General features: G+C 40.3%; 1 protein-coding gene across 4 annotated transcripts in view; it reads left to right on the top strand.

The window, feature by feature from the left end:
- The first annotated feature begins 1,325 nt into the window (after nt 1-1,325).
- LOC129733051 (uncharacterized) overlaps nt 1,326-15,884 on the top strand; it is a 41,348-nt gene continuing 26,789 nt past the window's right edge. Inside the window, exons 1-3 of one of the 4 annotated variants that reach the window (XM_055694602.1) lie at nt 1,326-4,069; nt 4,129-4,193; nt 4,246-4,586. In XM_055694602.1, the coding sequence (XP_055550577.1) occupies nt 1,341-3,758 (2,418 nt within the window). In that variant the 5' untranslated portion in view covers nt 1,326-1,340 and the 3' untranslated portion in view covers nt 3,759-4,069; nt 4,129-4,193; nt 4,246-4,586. Of the gene's footprint in view, nt 4,587-15,884 lie in introns of those variants that run through there. The other 3 variants (XM_055694599.1, XM_055694600.1, XM_055694601.1) reach the window with 3 other exon arrangements.

The following is a 15,884-nucleotide window of genomic DNA, read 5'->3' as shown; positions in this document are numbered from 1 at the left end:
AAATACTACTCAGGCATGCGGGTATTCGGTCGTGGAGAATCTAGCCAGGCTACAAAGAGCTTTGAAGGGACACGCACTTGAATCGGTGAGGAGTAGATTACTATTACCTGCTAGTGTACCTCATGTTCTCGCTTCTTTGGAAACGTTGTACGGGAGGCCGGAATTGTTGATACACATGCTGTTGCAAAAAGTACGCGGACTTCCAGCGCCGAAGCAGGATAAGTTGGATACAGTGATCAAGTTCGGAATGGCGGTACAAAATCTCTGTGATCATTTAGTCGCAGGGGGACATGAAACGCATCTGAACAATCCGATGATGTTGTTCGAGTTGTTGGAAAAGCTACCAGCGAGTATGAAACTGGATTGGTCGCTTTATAAACAGCGAGTAACGACTGCGAATATCGAATCTTTTGCGCAATATATGAGTACCTTGGTGCGTGCAGCGACGGACGTGACGATGAACTACGATCCGGTGGCGCAGCAGCAACCAGCTCGTATGGCAAAGGCGGAAAGGTACAATAGAGACAAAAACTTTTGCGGAACACATTCGACGGAAGCAGAAATACGCGTTCCGGAGAAGGGAGGTGAATTACATACCCCGGTGAAGGAGGAAATAGTACGTTCTTTCGAGCCAGCGTGTCTCATTTGTAAAGACCCGAAGCATCGGGTAAAGGAGTGTCCCAAATTCGCAGAAAAAGATCCGGATGAACGTTGGAGAACAATTCAACATTTTGATTTGTGTCGCACATGCCTGGGAGCGCATGGCAAACGCACTTGTAAGGTTCGGCGACGTTGTGAAGTCGATGGGTGTCAATTGCGCCATCATCCACTTTTACACAGTAAACGGGAAGCCAAAGGAGAAGACAAAAGGACTTCACCTAAAGTTGTTCCGGAAGTTCACGCTGCTAGCCAGCCGGGCGGATCCAGAGCCGTTACAAATTACCATTTTACCGAAAAGATGACGCTATTCCGAATCGTGCCTGTGACGCTGCATGCCAATAATCGATCTGTGAAGGTGTACGCCTTTCTCGATGACGGTTCATCCAGGACACTAGTAGACGAGGAAATCGTACGACAACTGGGTATAAAGGGTGAACCGCAGCCCTTGTGTCTTCAGTGGACAGCGAGTGTGAAACGCATGGAAGCAGATTCTCAACGGGTCGCGATGAAGCGAGAAGTTGGCCCTCGAAGTTAAACATGTACATTCTCTGGGTGGGTTCCATTTGCGGAACTGGTTATCGAACTGCGATCGTGTTTTGAAACGGGTCGGGGAATCCGATGCTGGATACGAGAAGAGTCTGCAATTGGACAATAGTAACACGACCGAACGAGTACTTGGGATGTATTGGAGAACAGAGCCAGATGTTTTTACATTTTCCACGGCATATGCAACGGACGTGCAGCGACCCACAAAGCGGCAGGCATTACGGGTGGTGATGAGCCCGTTTGATCCGATAGGCGTTCTATGCTTCTTTCTTATCCACGGTAAAATATTCATTCAAGAATTGTGGAGAGCAAAAACGGATTGGGACGAGCTGATTCCCGAAGCGTTGTGCGAAAGATGGGTACGATGGACGGAGAAGTTTCAGTTTCTGGACCAGATAAAAATTCCGAGATGCTATTTCGGAAACCGGACAACGCAGGAAATCGAGACCACACAGTTGCATATTTTCGTAGACGCGAGCGAAGACGCTTACGCTTGTGTAGCGTACATTCGGGCTGTTGTACCGAATGAAATCGAAATGGCGCTAGTGGGAGGCAAAGCAAAAGTTGCACCCCTGAAAGTACAGTCGATTCCGAGGTTGGAGCTGATGGCTGCGGTGATTGGTGTGAGACTGGCTAAAACGATAGTCAAGGAACACACGCTACGATTCGACGAGGTGATTTTCTGGAGCGACTCGAAGACGGTGATGGCGTGGATCCACTCCGACCATCGGAAATATCGGCAGTTTGTCGCTTGCCGTGTAGGAGAAATACTCTTGAAATCGGAGGCCACACAATGGCGGTGGATTCCGACTAAGGAAAACGTAGCGGACGATGCTACCAAGTGGGGGAAAGGTCCATGTCTATCATCGAACAATCGGTGGTTCCAAGGCCCTAGTTTCCTGCACCAAACGGAGAAACAGTGGCCGTCATGGTCAGAGCCAGCTGCGGAACCCACCACAGAGGAGCTAAGAGCGTGCATGTTCTATCACGTAACAACAGCAGCACAGGCAGTCGACTGGAAAAGATTTTCCTCGTGGATGCACTTATTGAAGTCGGTGGCTTATGGGTACAGATTCAGCCGAAACCTAAAACAAAAAGCCGCAAAGCAAAAAGTGCAGCGTGGGCTGCTAACGCAGGATGAGCTGGTGACAGCAGAACAGCTTATATTTAGTTGGGTTCAATGGGAACAATATCCCGATGAAATGACAGTTCTAAGTGGTGACCAGAAAGTGCCAACGCGACTGCGGACAAAATTAGAGAGAACCAGCAGAATTCGTACCCTGTCACCTTATGTTGATGAATTTGGCGTGCTCCGCTCGGACAGTCGAATCGCTGCGGCTAGGTATGTAGCCTATGACACTCGATACCCCGTTATTCTACCGAAGGAACATATAGTGACTCGCTTACTGGTGAGTTGGTATCATCAAGAGTATTTGCACGCGAATGTAGAGACCGTTGTTAATGAGCTAAGGCAACGTTTTCATATATCGAAGCTGAGATCGCTAGTCCGCGAGGTCGGAAAGGGATGTATGAAGTGTAAAATTAAGAAGGCGGTGCCAATGGTTCCTCGAATGGCACCACTCCCGGCAGCAAGGCTACAGGCGTTTACCCGCCCGTTTTCATACGTGGGGGTGGATTTCTTCGGGCCCATTGCGGTGCGTGTCAATCGCAGCATCAACAAGCGATGGATAGCGCTATTTACGTGCATGACAACCCGTGCCGTACACCTCGAGGTGGTACACACTTTAACGACTGAGTCCTGTAAAATGGCCATCCGACGTTTCATAGGACGCCGAGGTGCACCGGTAGAGGTACGAAGCGACAGAGGTACGAACTTCGTAGGATCAAGCAATGAGCTACTAAAGGAGATGAACGAGATTAATTCTCAACTTGCGGAGACGTTCACGAACGTGGGCACAAGATGGGTGTTTAATCCACCGGGAGCGCCACACATGGGTGGCGCATTGCAGAGGCTGGTTAGGTCGGTTAAGACGGCTCTAGCGGCTTCGAGGGTTCCTAGTGAGGAGACATTGGCGACGTTGGTGGCGGAAGCTGAGAGTGTGGTGAACTCGCGTCCACTGACGTATATTCCACTCGAGACAGAGCAGCAAGAGGCTTTAACACCAAACCATTTCCTTTTACTAAACTCCAGCGGTGTGGTTCAAACCCCAAAGAATCTTTCAGATCCCAAACTAGCGGGCAGAGCGGAGTGGAATTTGTGTCAGGTAATGCTGGACGCTTTCTGGCGTCGTTGGGTCCGCGAATACCTCCCAACAATCGCACGGCGTACGAAGTGGTTTGAGGAAGTGCCACCGATCGGAGTTGGCGATATAGTAGTCGTGGTAGAGGAGAAAGTGAGAAACGGATGGATTCGTGGAAGAGTTGTCGAGACTAAACCTGGAAGGGACGGAAGGGTTAGCTCGGCAGTAGTACAGACGGGCAACGGACTCGTACATCGACCAGTGTCAAAGCTGGCGCGCTTGGACTTAGAAACGGACTCCGGAGAGAGTAAAGCGGAAGAGGAACCAGCTTTACGGGTCGGGGAACTGTAACGGGGTAATGAAACGATCGTAAGACCCCGAGGCCAGCTGACAGTCCAATGACGGTTCGTTGACAGGGCTAACGGAAGTATAGATAAAGAGAGAGAGATAGTAAGAGGAATAAGACGTAGAGAGAAGAAGAAGTAAAGTCGAAAGTGAAACTCGATTGATTACACGCGACACGAATTAAAAAGTGTGAAATATTTAAGTAAATTGTTAGAAGCGGAGTTGACGGTCTAAATGATTAATTCTTTAAAGAGGCTTCATTCGTTGTCATCGGGTCCAAAGGAAAAGTTGATCAAGCCACTGATACTTATTTGCAAGTAATAAAATAGAATAGAGGTTAGATTATGCAGCAATTATAAATTGAGTGCACTTACAGTTATCTTACAGTTGGAAGGAAATAATACGGTGAAAAGGTGGTAGAAGAATAAGGAAAAACTAAATGTAAGTAAAGGAAATATTAATTAGAAAACAAAAAGGTAACGGAAAATTATAGCTTTTAGTGCTCGTCGATAAAACGTTTATTGGACTTTTTCGCACGCTCAAAAGATAGCCCCTTTTCCTCTTCACAATCTTCTTGCACGAAACACGGCCATATAAAAGATGGCATGACATGGTTGAGATAAAACCAAACAAATAGATTTTACCAGACCATAAAAAAGCTTCTATTTATTTTCTGTTGCGTAGCAGTTAAAAAAATGTTAGAGGACTTAAATACCAAAAGATAGCGAAGTCAGAAATAATTAAAATTTAAACTTCACAAAGCTCTATATCTTCATTTTGAGATAGATTGATTGCGTAATTTTAAATTTTGTTGCTGTTAGAGGAAATTTTTCAGTCCATAATTTTAACAAAATATAACACAAGACAGTTCTGATCAAAATGAGTTTTTTTTTTGCGAAGAGTTATCTCTTAAGATCCAAAACTGACACTGACTGGGTTCAATCCCCGTTTCTAAATTTATTTGGGATCCAGTTTTTTCCAGTTTTTTCTCCTGCCTTATTCCAGTTAAATCGAAAATTTTATTGGCAACTCTGGTCGTAAATGACAGCCTATAATCTTCCGACATCCTTCAACACGAATCCGAGCGAGATGTCAGGTGATTATGATCACGACAGTAAGGCCGATGAAAGAATGAAAGAGAGATGGTGCGAAGCACGTTTTTTCTTACGTGGGGAATAATATCAACAATAGAAACGGTTTGCTTTGTATTCAATATGCCACCGGCCTGTGAAAAAGGAGAAACGAAAAAATGTCGACGACAGCCGCAGCTGATCAGCAGGCTGTCAACAGGAACAGGACATCCTCAAAATGAGCAAACTAGGCTGTCATGTCCGAACGAACAAAATACATGCGCAAGAATGAGCTGTCGTACGCAACACAACACCGTTTCTTTGCCTTGAGCTCTTATGAACAGCGAAGGAAAAAAATCACCTCTAGCGATTAATGAATACATATAAAACAAGCCTAGGATGCGTTGACATCGTCGTCAGTATGCGAAAAACAAAGTATCGGTGCTGGTGCACTCTTTTTGCTTTCCTCTTTACGATATATTTCTATTCATTAGTGTACATCACAATACGTGGTGTTCAATGTGCACAACTCGGTATATGAAGTTATTCGTCTCTGTTCCAGAGAGCGATCAGAACTTGTTATATCCTTATTCTTTTGACTCATGAATATGATTTTTTGTCAGAAAAAGGAAGAAAATGACAGTGTATGCTCTCCTACTCTCGCTTCAACTCAACCGCTGCCGAAGTAGTTCCTTCCTCCACACATTCCTCTCACCGCACCACACCTCTGCTGCTGTTCAGGCGACATGATTTTCTCCTGTTGCTATCCTTTATTCCCGTAACTACCGGCCTATGGAGAGACAAACGCAACGATCGAATCGCTTCTCAGAGCTGATGTAGTCTAGTCATGTGTTTGTTTTCTCCCAGAAACTTATGCACCCTATCATCATTTCATTATAGGTTGAGAGGATTCGAGTTTAGTCCCGGCCTGTACACATCGTGAAGTGCACATATGATGAATAAACTACGATTGCATCATATTCGTTTCGTTTCCATCACTGCTCATGAATAGTGCATGCATGAGGCTGTTAGAGTGAAGAGAGGGAAAAGTCGTCAGTCGCTCTCCAGTCATTCTCCTAAGCTTGCGTATACCACTCGACTCAGTTCGACGAGCTGAGCATTTTCTGCATGTGTCTGGTGTAACGCTCTCCCAATCTCACTCGATTTTCTCAGAGATGGCTGAATCGATTTCAATGAAATCAATTGCAAATGAAAGGTCTAGTTGCCCTTTAAGACCCTATTGAATTTTATTGTAATCTGATTTCTAGTTTAGAGGTTATGTATCAAAATGTAAAAATTACGAAACATCAATATCTCAGAAACTACACAACTGATTTGAACAAAATTGGTTTCAAATGAACGGGCTACCTAAAAACCCTCAACTTTTGAATTTTATGAAGATTGAACATATGGTTCAGAAGTTATGGAAAGAAGCGTGTTCTGGAGACTGTTTAATCTCATCAGTGTCATATGGAAAGTCTTGTTGCCCCATAAGACCCTAATGATTTTTTTTGCGAACGGATTATTACTTTTCCTGTTATGTTTAAAAATGTGAAATCCAGCTATGAAATGGAACATATTCCGAAGACTACATAAACTCACTCACTTTTCTCAGAGATGGTTGAACCGATTTCTACAAAATTAGTGTCAAATGAAAGGTCTAGCTGCCACATAACACCCTATTGAATTTTGCTGTAATCGGACTGTAACTTCGTCTGTAATGTATTGAAATGTGAAAATCACGAAACTTCATTATCTTAGAAACTACACAACCGATCTGAGCAATATTGATATCAGATGAACGGGCTAGTGAGGGATATACTGATGAATTATGATTGAACACGTGGTTTCAAAGTTTGGCTCCCCCATACGTTCCCTTTTCATTTGATTGTAATCAAACTTAAGCAACCGTTATGTTTTAATTTGTAAAACAACGAAAGTCTATTATCTCAAGTATTACACGACTTATTTGAACATAACTAGTGTCATACAAACGAGTCATCTCTCAAACTTACAAATAACAAACTTCATAAAAATTTGATATACTGTTCAAAAGTTTTGTAAAGAAAAGAAATTCAAAGACTATTAAACACTATAGCTGCTTTGATTAATATATATGGCCTCAACATGATTTAAATGTGGTATCGTACTATTTGAACGTTCCCGATATCGCTCGTGATTAAATTGTTCAAAATTAAGAGTCATTTCTTATATTTCGCTATTTCTGAAGCACTAACATTACGTCAAATTTCATATTCTATACTTTAATTACAACATCAATATTTTAGAACCCAAAGAGTGAATATACCTTTTTGGATTTAAGCATTCATGTGAATCTATTTTTACAAATAATAAGTTTGAATGAGAAAGGCTGAGTCTGACCGCTAGGTGGATTAATTTAGGTTTTTTTTCTTGAAAAGTTTGAAAGAAATTAAAAATAAATTTGTTTTCTTTTCAACGGTTTCTGCAAGATATGTTCGTGCAGTGAAAGACTTTTAATTTGAAAAATAATAATTTAAGATCTTTTTTCTGATTTCCAGGTTATTTTTTTAAGTTTCGAAATCACTTATTTTGAAATGTTAGTCCCCAATATCATTTTTTCTATCAGCTTGACCATTTTGAGCACTGGATGCAAATAAGTTGAAGATGTTGGCAGATGACCAGAGAGGTGCAACGTTGATGGACCAACAAATCAAAATGCCGAAAAAGTTGTGAATTCACTTCTGAAAAGTTTTGAATATATGTAACGCGTGATAAACGAACTACGCAATATTTTTCCTGAACGTAAAATAACATTATCTTTAATTTGAGGAAAAAAAACGCAAATCCATATCACAAGTTTCATTCCCCAAATAATCAATTTTAAAATATTTTTTACTCTTAGGTTAAGTAGTTTTATGTTTACCCTTAACTTCCCATGACTTTTTCCGATGATTTGAACAACGGAAAAATATTTTGTACGCAAAGTGCTGTTTTGTTTGTTGTTGCCCTAATAGGTTGTTATGCGTTGAACGAAAACGGTGCCTGAATCATATTTTAAGAAGACAGATAGACAAACATAATGAATGCACAAAATAGCTAACACGTTTATTGACTGCTTAATGGAAAATTTGCAAATTGGAGAAAATCGCAAAATTTATATTTAACCTGTCTACCATCGAAAGGCAAAAGTTGCATTTTATGTAACTAATCAACTGTTAGTGTAAAATGTCCCGAGCAAATTCAGTAGAAGTGATATTCACTACTATTTCCAATTTAAGGTTCAAAAATTGATGTTCAACCGTCGATAGAACATAACCTAGTTACCGTTTTTGACAATCGGGAATTTCTTGCAATCATGCAGGAAAAAGTCGGGAAAAATGCGGGAACTCGAAAATGTAAAATGAGTGGCCACCCTGCGTTTCGCGTGGAATTATTTCACGACCATTTTGAACGGTGAAATGATTCCACGAAGCTGCCATAACTCTTAAAGTTGATTGATTTGTGATCTGATGGTAAATATTGGATTTATTCTTCAGTAACGAAGCGAATCAGAGTTTGATCCGTGCCTTAAAGCGGTCATTTTTTCATTTTTTTGCCCGATGAAAAAAATGCAAACTAGTTCAGGAAATTTTCGATACCGAAAAAAATATTTTTTTTTATGCCGTATGTCTTAGAAATGCAGAACACGTCAAGATCTGGTGTTATCTAAAAAAACGGGAAAAAACGACTTTCTGGGATTTGGACATTTTTGAGCTGGGAAACAATCTCATTTCACTTGTCCTATTCTCAATTTCACTTCACTATCAATCTCACTCCACGGAGGGGATTTTTGTCACCTCACTTGAGGTGGAATCTGGAATAAGTCTAAAAAAGTGAAGTGAGCGTGAGAGTGAAATATATTTCACCGTGAAGTGACTCCCGTAATAAGCACCAGTGAAGTGAGAACGGAAAAAGCGACGTTTCGCGTGGAATTATTTCACGACCACTTTGAACGGTGAAATGATTCCACGAAGCTGCCATAAGTCTTAAAGTTGATTGATTTGTGATCTAATGGTAAATATTGGATTTATTCTTCAGTAACGAAGCGAATCAGAGTTTGATCCGTGCCTTAAAGCGGTCAATTTTTCATTTTTTTGCCCGATGAAAAAAATGCTACTAGTTCAGAAAATTTTCGATACCGAAAAAAACATTTTTGTTGATGCCGAATGTCTTAGAAATGCAGAACACGTCAAGATCTGGTGTTATCTAAAAAAACAGGAAATAAACGACTTTCTGGGACTTAGAAATTTTTGAGCTGGGAAATAATCTCATTTCACTTGTCCTATTCTCAATTTCACTTCATTGTCAATCTCACTCCACGGAGGTGATTTTTGTCACCTCACTTGAGGTGGAATCGGGAATAGGTCTAAAAAAGTGAAGTGAGCGTGAGAGTGAAATATATTTCACCCTGAAGTGACTCCCGTAATAAGCACCTTAAAGTTGATTGATTTGTGATCTAATGTTAAATATTGGATTTCTTCTTCAGTAACGAAGCGAATCAGAGTTTGATCCGTGCCTTAAAGCGGTCAATTTTTAATTTTTTTGCCCGATGAAAAAAATGCAACTAGCTCAGAAAATTTTCGATACCGAAAAAAACATTTTTGTTGATGCCGAATGTCTTAGAAATGCAGAACACGTCAAGATCTGGTGTTATCTAAAAAACCGGGAAAAAACGACTTTCTGGGACTTAGACATTTTTGAGCTGGGAAACAATCTCATTTCACTTGTCCTATTCTCAATTTCACTTCATTGTCAATCTCACTCCACGGAGGTGATTTTTGTCACCTCACTTGAGGCGGAATCGGGAATAGGACTAAAAAAGTGAAGTGAGCGTGAGAGTGAAATATATTTCACCATGAAGTGACTCCCGTAATAAGCACCATTATCACTAGATTACAAATCAATCGATTTTTAAACTTCCCTATCTTCGTGAATTCATTTCACCGTTCAAAATGGTCGTGAAATAATTCCACGTGAAACGTCGCTTTTTCCGTTCCCACTTCACTCATATGACACTCATAATAACCCAGATTTCACGGCAGATGTCACCTTGCGACGTTTTTCTCACTTACGTGAGTCCCGTAATAGGACTTCATTCACTTCATTCTGATTTCACCGTGAAGTGACTCCCGTAATAAGCACCTATGTCTGTGGTGCTTATTACGGGAGTCACTTCACGGTGAAATCAGAGTGAAGTGAACAAAATCCTATTACGGGACACACGTAAGTGAGAAAGACGTCGCGAAGTGACATCTGCCGTGGAATCTGGGTTATTATGAGTGTCATATCAGTGAAGTGAGAACGGAAAAAGCGACGTTTCGCGTGGAATTATTTCACGACCATTTTGAACGGTGAAATGATTCCACGAAGCTGCCAAAGCTGCCATGATTGATTTGTGATCTAATGGTAAATATTGGATTTATTCTTCAGTAACGAAGCGAATTTGATCCGTGCCTTAAAGCGGTAAAATTTTCATTTGTTTGCCCGATGAAAAAAATGCAAACTAGTTCAGGAAAGTTTCGATACCGAAAAAAACATTTTTTTATGCCGAATGTCTTAGAAATGCAGAGCACGTCAAGATCTGGTGTTATCTAGAAAAACGAAAAAAACGACTTTCTGGGACTTAGACATTTTTGAGCTGGGAAACAATCTCATTTCACTTGTCCTATTCTCAATTTCACTTCACTGTCAATCTCACTCCACGGAGGTGATTTTTGTCACCTCACTTGAGGTGGAATCGGGAATAGGTCTAAAAATGTGAAGTGAGCGTGAGAGTGAAATCTATTTCACCGTGAAGTGACTCCCGTAATAAGCACCTTAAAGTTGATTGATTTGTGATCTAATGGTAAATATTGGATTTATTCTTTAGTAACGAAGCGAATCAGAATTTGATCCGTGCCTTAAAGCGGTCAAATTTTCATTTTTTTTGCCCGATGAAAAAAATGCAAACTATTTCAGGAAATTTGCGATACCGAAAAAAACATTTTTTTTTATGCCGAATGTCTTAGAAATGCAGAACACGTCAAGATCTGGTGTTATCTAAAAAAAACGGGAAAAAACGACTTTCTGGGACTTAGAAATTTTTGAGCTGGGAAATAATCTCATTTCACTTGTCCTATTCTCAATTTCACTTCACTGTCAATCTCACTCTACGGAGGTGTTTTTTGTCACCTCACTTGAGGTGGAATCGGGAATAGGTCTAAAAAAGTGAAGTGAGCGTGAGAGTGAAATATGTTCCACCGTGAAGTGACTCCCGTAATAAGTACCACAATCTCATTTCACTTATCCTATTCTCAATTTCACTTCATTGTCAATCTCACTCCACGGAGGTGTTTTTTGTCACCTCACTTGAGGTGGAATCGGGAATAGGACTAATACTACAAGGTATACAGCCCTAGGGGTTGTATGAAATGGTGACGTAGGACTAAATATATTACATATGCTAAACTAAATATTATTATATGCTGAGCTAAACTGTTCATAGGTAACACTACCGTTTATTTTTTTTCCAGTACCTGGAAGTTGACTCGTATGCAGCTCTCGTTTCTCAATGTCGCGTACCTTTAACAGCTGCACTGCTCTCGCTTATGTGTAACAAACTAAACTGAAGCTGAATTTTCTACACGCAGTCTCTTGTATCCAGTTCAGAGCAGATTTTTGCAATTAAGGCGTGGCTACGTAGCTTCGAGAAAGAGGAACAAACCAAAACACCTTCGATACTACTGAGTGATTTTCATAAGCATCAAAAGAAAGTTTTCGCTTTCCCGATGCGAAAATCACTCTGGTTCTTAGATTAACTAATTTTCGTTTCTTATGTTTGACTGATAACGGTGTTCGAGTGGGCACAAACATACAATTAAACCGGAAAATCACTCAATTTAGCAGTGAAAATTCTTAAAATGAGGGTTATGTCTTGTTGTGATAAACTATTCATAGGCAACACTACCGTTTATCTTTGGTGCGTCCTGGTCGTTATTGTAAAAATGATTATTTAGAAATAGATGAACATTTCACACTAGTAGTATTTGTGAAAATTCTCATAACTCTAATCTTCATCATTTAATAGTTCTGAAAAGAACCGATTTCATAATCTTCAGCTCGAAATGTATGCTACAGAATGCTGATGATCACACCACCACCGGTAGCATCGATTATTTTGTTGGCCGCGTATAAAATTTGCTCTCCGCTGTGCCCTCCAACAGCTGTGCCAGCAAAATATTCTGCAGCGTACGATGGTAACTGTTGCTGCCGTGTGCAAATAAAGGTAACATGATCCGCGGTGCCTGGAAGTTGACTCGTATGCAGCTCTCGTTTCTCAATGTCGCGAAGCTTTAACAACTGCACCGCACTCGCTATTGTGGAACAAACTAAACTGAAGCTGAATTTTCCTCACGCAGTCTTTTGTATCGAGTTCAGCATAGATTTTTACCATTAAGGCGTGGCCACGCAGCTTAGACAAAGACAAACAAACCAAAACATTATGTTGAGTCAAAATATGTAGGCAGTGGAATTTATTTCGTCCATGTTATTGTTATCTGTGCTTGGGAAGCAAGCCAATAACGAGGGAAATGTATGGGAAAGCTTGACCTTGGAACATTTCACCTTTTTCCACCATTAAGCAGTAAAGCAACAATGTTGAACATACACACCAAAAATTCTCTTTATGGTTCAGCAAAGTACATTGCTGAAAGTGTATCAGCAAATCACTTGTTTACTGAATCACAGCATTTTTTTCAAAAGTTCACTGTAATTCAGTTCTACAGTTTACTGAATTTCGTTCAGTAATTTTATTTTTGCTGTAAACCAGTATTTCATTGATAAATTTACTGAAAACCAGTAATCGATTCAGTGATTCGCAAAAATACAGCAAATCTATTTGCTGAACAGAAAACAGTAAATGAATGTTTGCTGGAATCCAGCGAAAGAATTGATATGTCAAAATATTTTACGTCAAGCTGACATTAGTAAAACGCGCCACATCGCTGTGCAGCTGGTACGGGATCATCTCTAAGCTCCTGATAGCGGATATGGGATCATAGCTAAGTCACTGTTGGGCTAGATGAACTTAAAGGTTGAAATGATAATCATACATCTCTAGTTCAACGGTAATTTGGCTATGATCCGATGGGCGGATGGAAGCTGGTGCCTGAGGGAAACATGGTTCCCTTGAACTAACTGGTTAACCAGTAAATTGATTTATGCTTTGCTGAATGTACAGCAAATTGTCATAGCTGACAATCAGCAATTTGTATTTTGTTTTACTGAACATGCAGCAAACGATCTGTCATTTTTATGCAATTGAGCATTACTGAATAATCAGCAAATTTCATTTTGCTGAACAGATTGCTGGAAACACAGCACACCAAAAATCAGCAAAATTTTGCTGGTTTCCAGCAATGAAAATTTGGTGTGTAATATCAAAAAATTGTTACACATTTTATCTATCCACCGACATATAAATGACTAAGATGCATTAAGTCGTTCGCTTGCTATAACCGTTTGAAATCTGACGCAACATTTGCCAGTATCATTTTCATTTTCACAAAGTGTAATCTAGTATAGAAAACAAAGACGTAGTCCTACGTCAAAAAAGTGAAGTGAGCGTGAGAGTGAAATATATTTCACCATGAAGTGACTCCCGTAATAAGCACCATTATCACTAGATTACAAATCAATCGATTTTTAAGCTTCCCTACCTTCGTGAAATCATTTCACCGTTCAAAATGGTCGTGAAATAATTCCACGCGAAACGTCGCTTTTTCCGTTTCCACTTCACTCATATGACACTCATAATAACCCAGATTTCACGGCAGATGTCACCTTGCTACGTTTTTCTCACTTACGTGAGTCCCGTAATAGGACTTCATTCACTTCACTCTGATTTCACCGTGAAGTGACTCCCGTAATAAGCACCTATGTCTGTGGTGCTTATTACGGGAGTCAATTCACGGTGAAATCAGAGTGAAGTGAACAAAAACCTGTTACGGGACTCACGTAAGTGAGAAAAACGTCGCAAAGTGACATCTGCCGCGGAATCTGGGTTATTATGAGTGTCATATCAGTGAAGTGAGAACGGAAAAAGCGACGATTCGCGTGGAATTATTTCACGACCATTTTGAACGGTGAAATGATTCCACGAAGCTGCCATAAGTCTTAAAGTGAAGTGAAATTGAGAATAGGACAAGTGAAATGAAATTTGTTTCCCAGCCCAAAAATCTCTAAGTCCCAGAAAGTCGTTTTTTCCGTTTTTTCAGATAACACCACATCTTGACGTGTTCTGCATTTCTAAAACATTCGGCATAAAAAAAATAGGATTTTGTTCACTTCACTCTGAATTCACCGTGAAGTGACTCCCGTAATAAGCACCTCAATCTCACTCCGCGGAGGTGATTTTTGTCACCTCACTTGAGGTGGAATCGGGAATAGGTCTAAAAAAGTGAGTGAGCGTGAGAGTGAAATATATTTCACCGTGAAGTGACTCCCGTAATAAGTACCATTATGAGTGAAGTGGAAACGGAAAAAGCGACGTTTCGCGTGGAATCATTTCACGACCATTTTGAGCGGTGAAATGAATTCACGAAGATAGGGAAGTTTAAAATCGATTGATTTGTTATCTAGTGATAATATATATGGGATTTACTTTCCAGTAACAAGGCTAATCTTTTTTTTTTCCTTGAAAAAAATCGACTTTCTGGGACTTTCAAATTTTTGAGCTGCGGCCGGTAGAAGGCAAGGGAAAAATTTATCTTTGAATTTCGTTTAGTGGTAGAACTCAAAAGTTTCCTCTTGTCGAAAAATGTCCTCATACAAAATTTCAGCTCAATCGACTTTCCGGGACTTGAAATTTTTGAGCTGGGAAACTCGCTCATTTCACTTGTCCTATTCTCTATTTCACATCACTGTCAATCTCACTTCACGGAGGAGATTTTTGTCACCTCACTTGAGGTGGAATCGGGAATAGGTCTAAAACAGTGAAGTGAGCGTGAAAGTGAAATATATTTCACCGTGAAGTGACTCCCGTAATAAGCACCATTATGAGTGTCATATGAGTGAAGTGAAAACGGAAAAAGTGGCGTTTCGCGAGGAATTATTTCACGACCGTTTTGAAAGGTGAAATGATTTCTCGAAGATAGGAAAGTTTAAAAATCGATTGATTTGTAATCTACTGATAACATACATGGGATTTATAAACCAGTAACAAGACGAATATCTTTTTTTTTCTTGAAAAAAATCGACTCTCTGATACTTACAATTTTTTGAGCTGCGGCTAATGGAACGTGAGGGAAAAATTAACCTTCGAATTTCGTTTAGCGGTAGGGCTCAAAAGTTTCCTCTCCTCGAAACATATCCTCATACAAAATTTCAGCTCAAACGACTCTCCAGAACTTGGAAATATTTGAGCTGGGAAACTCGCTCATTTCACTTGTCCTATTTTTTCCTATTCTCATGTTCACTTCACTGTCAATCTCACTTCACGGAGGTGATTTTTGTCACCTCACTTGAGGTAGAATCAGGAATAGGTCTTAAAAAGTGAAGTGAGCGTGAAAGTGAAATATATTTCACCGTGAAGTGACTCCCGTAATAAGCACCAAAGTCCTATTACGGGACTCATGTAAGTGAGAAAAACGTCGCAAAGTGAAATCTGCCGTGAAATCTGGGTTATTGGTGCTTATTACGGGAGCCACTTCACGGTGAAATATATTTCACTCTCACGCTCACTTCCCTTTTTTAGACCTATACGCGCTTCCACCTCAAGTGAGGTGACAAAAATCACCTCCGTGCAGTGAGATTGACAGTGAAGTGAAATTGAGAATAGGACAAGTGAAATGAGATTGTTTCCCAGCTCAAAAATCTCTAGACCAACTTTTCGTTCTCCGCACCGGTGTTGTATATCTTGTTGTTTCAAACCGCTGACATCTGTCACACTGTCAACAATTCAATATCATATCATATCATGTTATCAGTTTATGAGACTTGTTATAATGAAAAGCACTCAAAATTTAACGAACGGAAATTCGATAATGTTTACCCACATTAAACG

This window comes from Wyeomyia smithii, chromosome 3, assembly GCF_029784165.1.
Source record: "Wyeomyia smithii strain HCP4-BCI-WySm-NY-G18 chromosome 3, ASM2978416v1, whole genome shotgun sequence".
NCBI lineage: Eukaryota > Metazoa > Arthropoda > Insecta > Diptera > Culicidae > Wyeomyia > Wyeomyia smithii.
This window is presented reverse-complemented; position numbering and strand designations above follow the sequence as displayed.